The sequence below is a fragment of the Sinocyclocheilus rhinocerous genome, unplaced genomic scaffold (genome assembly GCF_001515625.1).
Source record: "Sinocyclocheilus rhinocerous isolate Xijiao unplaced genomic scaffold, SAMN03320098_v1.1 scaffold244, whole genome shotgun sequence".
Lineage (NCBI taxonomy): Eukaryota > Metazoa > Chordata > Actinopteri > Cypriniformes > Cyprinidae > Sinocyclocheilus > Sinocyclocheilus rhinocerous.
In genome coordinates, this window is record NW_015657959.1 from 90202 (window position 1) to 94924 (window position 4723).

The 4723-nt window shown below is 36.1% G+C and overlaps 1 protein-coding gene across 1 annotated transcript in view; it reads left to right on the forward strand.

The window, feature by feature from the left end:
* Positions 1-4723, forward strand: part of LOC107721675 (tyrosine-protein kinase CSK-like) — a 53387-nt gene that overhangs the window by 39560 nt on the left and 9104 nt on the right. The window contains exon 7 of the mRNA XM_016529811.1: positions 1587-1812. Within this exon, the coding sequence (XP_016385297.1) occupies positions 1587-1812 (226 nt within the window). The remainder of the gene's footprint in view (positions 1-1586; positions 1813-4723) is intronic.

Genomic DNA, 4723 nt, shown 5'->3' on the forward strand with positions numbered 1-4723 from the left:
TACTCATTTACACTTACTCACACAAACACACACACTCACACTTGCTCACAAACACTCACTCACACTTACACAAACACACTCGCTCACAAACACACACACACAAACACACACACTCACACTTGCTCACAAACACTCACTCACACAAACACTCACACTCGCTTACAAACACACTTGCTCACAAACACACACTCACACTTGCTCACAAACACTCACTCACACTTACACAAACACACGCGCACACACAGTTTAAGACAGTGAAACTCTTGGTTGTGATGATCGTTACTCATCGGGTTTCTCAGTAAATGAGTGAAAAGCTGAAGTGAAATACAGTGAGCTGTATTACCGGCAGAGCTGTGACGTCATCCGCTTGCATCAGAGATCAGCTGCTTCTTCAAACCAAACAGCATTAATGGATGAAGTTCAGAGTCCTACATAGAATAACTTATAGTACAGTTATGTATAACGGTCAGTGACACACATCAGTATACTGAAGCATTTCTACATTCGTATGACTTCACTTCCTGTTTAGATTTTAACTGTCAACATTTATTTATTAATTTATTTTTTTATGCATATATATATATATATATATATATATATATAGTATATATATTATATTAAGGCTGCACGATTATGACCAAAATCATAATTGTTGATTATTCCTTTGAAATTGTAATTGTGATTATTAATTTACGATTAAATGAATGATGTTTACACCCTTGTTTGAAGCAACTGCATGCCATATTTTTATATGAAAATAAACAAGCTGAAAACACTAACTGAAAAACTTTTATTGCTTTTCTATAGTATTAAGCCAATAATGTCAACTATACATCGGATTGTTTTCTCTTTAAATAAAAAGGTAAAAATATGCATGGTATTATAATGTTACACTAAAACTAAAATGAAAACAATGGAAAACCCCTTAAGATAACATGTAGAAAGAAAAAAAAGCATCTTAAGCAGGCAGAATAACATAAGTGGACTTTGAACGATTATGTAATTGTGGCAACCGTAATTGTAATTGCGATTAGAAATTCGATTAATTGTGCAGCCCTAATATATATATAGTTTCCATAAAAGATAATGTATAATTATATGTAATTTTATCATATACAGATTTTTTTTAGTGTTTATGTTTCTATCTAGCTTCATTTTTATTTCAGTTTTTAGTAACTTTAGTACTATAACTTAAACTTATTTAATTTCAGTTAGTTGCCAAGGCAGCATTTCAAATTTTTTTAGTTCTTTTTTTTCAAATTTTATTTTAGTCTTTCAGTAAAAGACTATTTTTAATAGTTGTAGTTAACAATAACAACACTGATCATATATTGCTGAAATAAATCACTTCTACACGAGAGCCGAAGAGAATGTCTGCAAGTTACTGAAATCAAAAGAACAGCAAATAATGCAAACTGAATGTCTAGACGAATATCTGACTGGATGACTTTTGAGTTTGAACATGTTTGAGTCGCATGATTCTGTTACTGTCCGTCTCACCTGAAGTCTCTCTGTACTGTACATACTGTATGATCTCATAAAGGCTTAAAAAATAAATGAGTTTGACTGATTGCTCTGTTTGTCAGATGGTTTCACGGTAAGATCACGCGTGAGCAGGCGGAGCGGCTGCTGTATCCGCCGGAGACGGGGCTGTTCCTGGCGCGCGAGAGCACTAATTACCCCGGAGACTACACGCTGTGTGTGAGCTGCGACGGCAAGGTGGAGCACTACCGCATCATCTATCACAGCGGGAAACTGTCCATCGACGAGGAGGAGTACTTCGACAACCTCATGCAGCTGGTGGAGGTGTGTGTGTGTATATGTGTGTTTGTGAGAGAGTATGTGTGTTTGTGAGAGAGAGTGTGCGGGTGTGTGTGTGTTTATCTGAAAATCCTGTTTGCTCAGCTGATTGCCTACAGCTCTCAGATTGTGCTCAGATACGATTCTAACACAGAGAACAAGCTCTGGACTTAAACATGAGCATAAACACACTTCCAGATGAAGCACAGTCACCCACGTCTGGTGGTCTACATTTACAAGTCACTGTATTTAAGACCGAACAGAACATGTAACACAGAACTTTAAAAGGACTTGAAAGAGCAACAGCTAATAACATGATCAGTCCATAATTCAGAATGATGAACAGCATTGATTATGATTCTCGTTGTAATTAGTGGTAAAACATAACATTTTCTTGTTTTTCCAGCAAAATCTTTGAATTTAATTCTGTGTGTGTGAGTTAGGGCTGTGCGATTTGGGGGAAAATTTTTTTGACGGATATTGCGATTTGATTTGCGATTTTAAATTTGCAAAGTCAAGCTTCAGCTCAATATTGTCAATAATGTGCAGCACAGTATGGGTATCATTACCCTGCTGAAAAAAACAATAGAAACCATCACAGAAATTCTTATAGTTTCCATTAAACCATTACAAAATTCCTTTTTGTTTTGGGCATTATTCCAATAGGAATTACTGTTGTTCTATTGGTTGCCATCTGCCAGATTACATCCCACCAATAGAATCCATCAAATAGACACCATTATAGTTTACATTAAAACCAAACAAATTCCCATTATAACCCTGAAATCCATAAAATTTTTTGTTGTGTTTTGGGAGGGGTTCTATTGTTTTTTTTGTTTTGTTTTTCAGCAGGAAGATTATAATGGTATAACTACTTTTACAGAATTAACTTAATTTCACAGAAAATATTTGTTTATTTTTTATAAATAAAGAACTGTATTTCTTAAGTCAATTATTAAAGTATTACATATGTTACATAGGCTGATTTATTCATTTTAAGTATTTGGGATTTTAAGAACAAGTGGAAAATGTGCTGAATGTTTCATTTCATCCAAGTGAAATTAGCAAGCAGTTAGACTGAATTTACATTCGTTTTAAATGCGGAGCCAGGCGCGAGTCGATACTGCCAGATGCGCTCGTGAAGACTTGCGGTGCGGAGCCGACGCGGTATTCGCGCCGCGTGGGGCAGAGAGGAGCGAGTATGAGAAGCATTCAGAGACACAGGCTGTGTGTGCGCTCTTCTGAATTGGGAATAGCCAACATGCATTATAAACTTATTTTAAATTAATCTGTTGGGGAGATAAAATGTGTAAGATAACGTTCACGTACTAACAAAAACATCTAAGAATGTATCTTTTATTCTCCAGTACTGAAAACAGAACCGATGCGGGAGCTTTTGATATGCGCTGTGACGCAGCTCTTGGAAATTACTTTTGTTCGTTGTCTGTCATTTCGAAGCTTAAGTTGCATACGGTTTTCTTTAGTTTTAATTTGCCTAACTATCGATCTGACCCAGTAGACGCCATAATCCCACTCTGTCTCTCACCCGTCCCGCGTTCCGGTTTTTTATTTATTAATTTTTTTTGGTGGGTGTTTACGCAGTTGGCTAGAGCAGTGCTGATTGGGGAGAACGGAGGTGCGCTCACTCTTGCCCAGGGCAAGCAAGACTACAACTCAAGGCTGGCAGTCATGCATATGCTCTGAAACAGAGTAATATCGCTCGGGTCAACCAGGCTTTGCGATTAGGAAATCGCAACGTCTCAAATCGCGATTTCGATTCGATTTCGATTAATCGCACAGCCCTAGTGTGTGTGTGTGATTTTTTGAGTACGTGCAGGTGTTTGTAGTGAGTGTGTGTGTGTGTGTGTGTGTGTGTCTGTGTGTGTCTGTGTGTGAGTTTTTGAGTGCGTGCGAGTGTGTTTGTAGTGAGTGTGTGTGAGTTTGTGAGTGTGTTTGTAGTGAGTTTGTGTGTGTGTGTGTGTGTGTGTTTTGAGGCATCCCTCACATTCTCTAGTCTTGTTTCTCATTCTCGTCCCGTTTCTCTCGATGGCGTGTCATAACAAGCTGCTCATGAATCGACGTCACACACACATCTTGTGGAACGACTGTAAACAAGAACAGACCTGAGTGTGTGTGTGTGTTTGCTCTTGAATGTGATTTAAGAGTTTTTTTCTGCCCTCTAGTGGCTCCTGTGTTTCTGTGAAACTCAAATGATCATCTAAACAAGAGTTTGATGAAGAGAATTATTCTGTCCTGCAGGATATTAAAGCAGTGATTAGTGATCATGATCTAGACATGTCCAGTTAGAAACCGTTTTCATTTTGCATTTTAATGAATAACAAAAGAGCAAAATGAAAAAAAAATTATTTACAAAAAAAAAAACTTTTAATAACCGTTTTGTTTTAAATGAATAACAAAGGAGCAAAAAAAATATGTATATATATATATATATATTTATGTATTTATATATATTTTAGAAAATCATAAAGGAGACAAATGTTTAAAAATATATTTAAAATTATTTTTAAAAAACTGCTAAAAATGTTTTTACAAATTTGTAACTTTTTAAGAAAAAATAAAATAAATATCTTTTACAAAATCATAAAAAAGAGAGAATATTTGTAACCTTTTTTGCTTTTCATTGAATATTTAATAAATATCTTAAAATTATTGATTGAGCTGTAGTGATTTGAATGAGTTTGATTCATTGATCATTGGTCTTGTTTGATGTGTTTATTAAATTATTTTTCCTCCTGGATGTTTGTTGTTAGTGGCATGAAAACTAATTCTTCATCAGCTTGGAAAGACATGTTTTGTTTTCACCGGAAACATCCAGCAGAGTGCCGTGAGATGAGTGTGACCTCTATCCCAGCATGCTCTGCTCCCTCAGGCTGCTGTCCTTCACTCTTCCCCTCCACAGCCT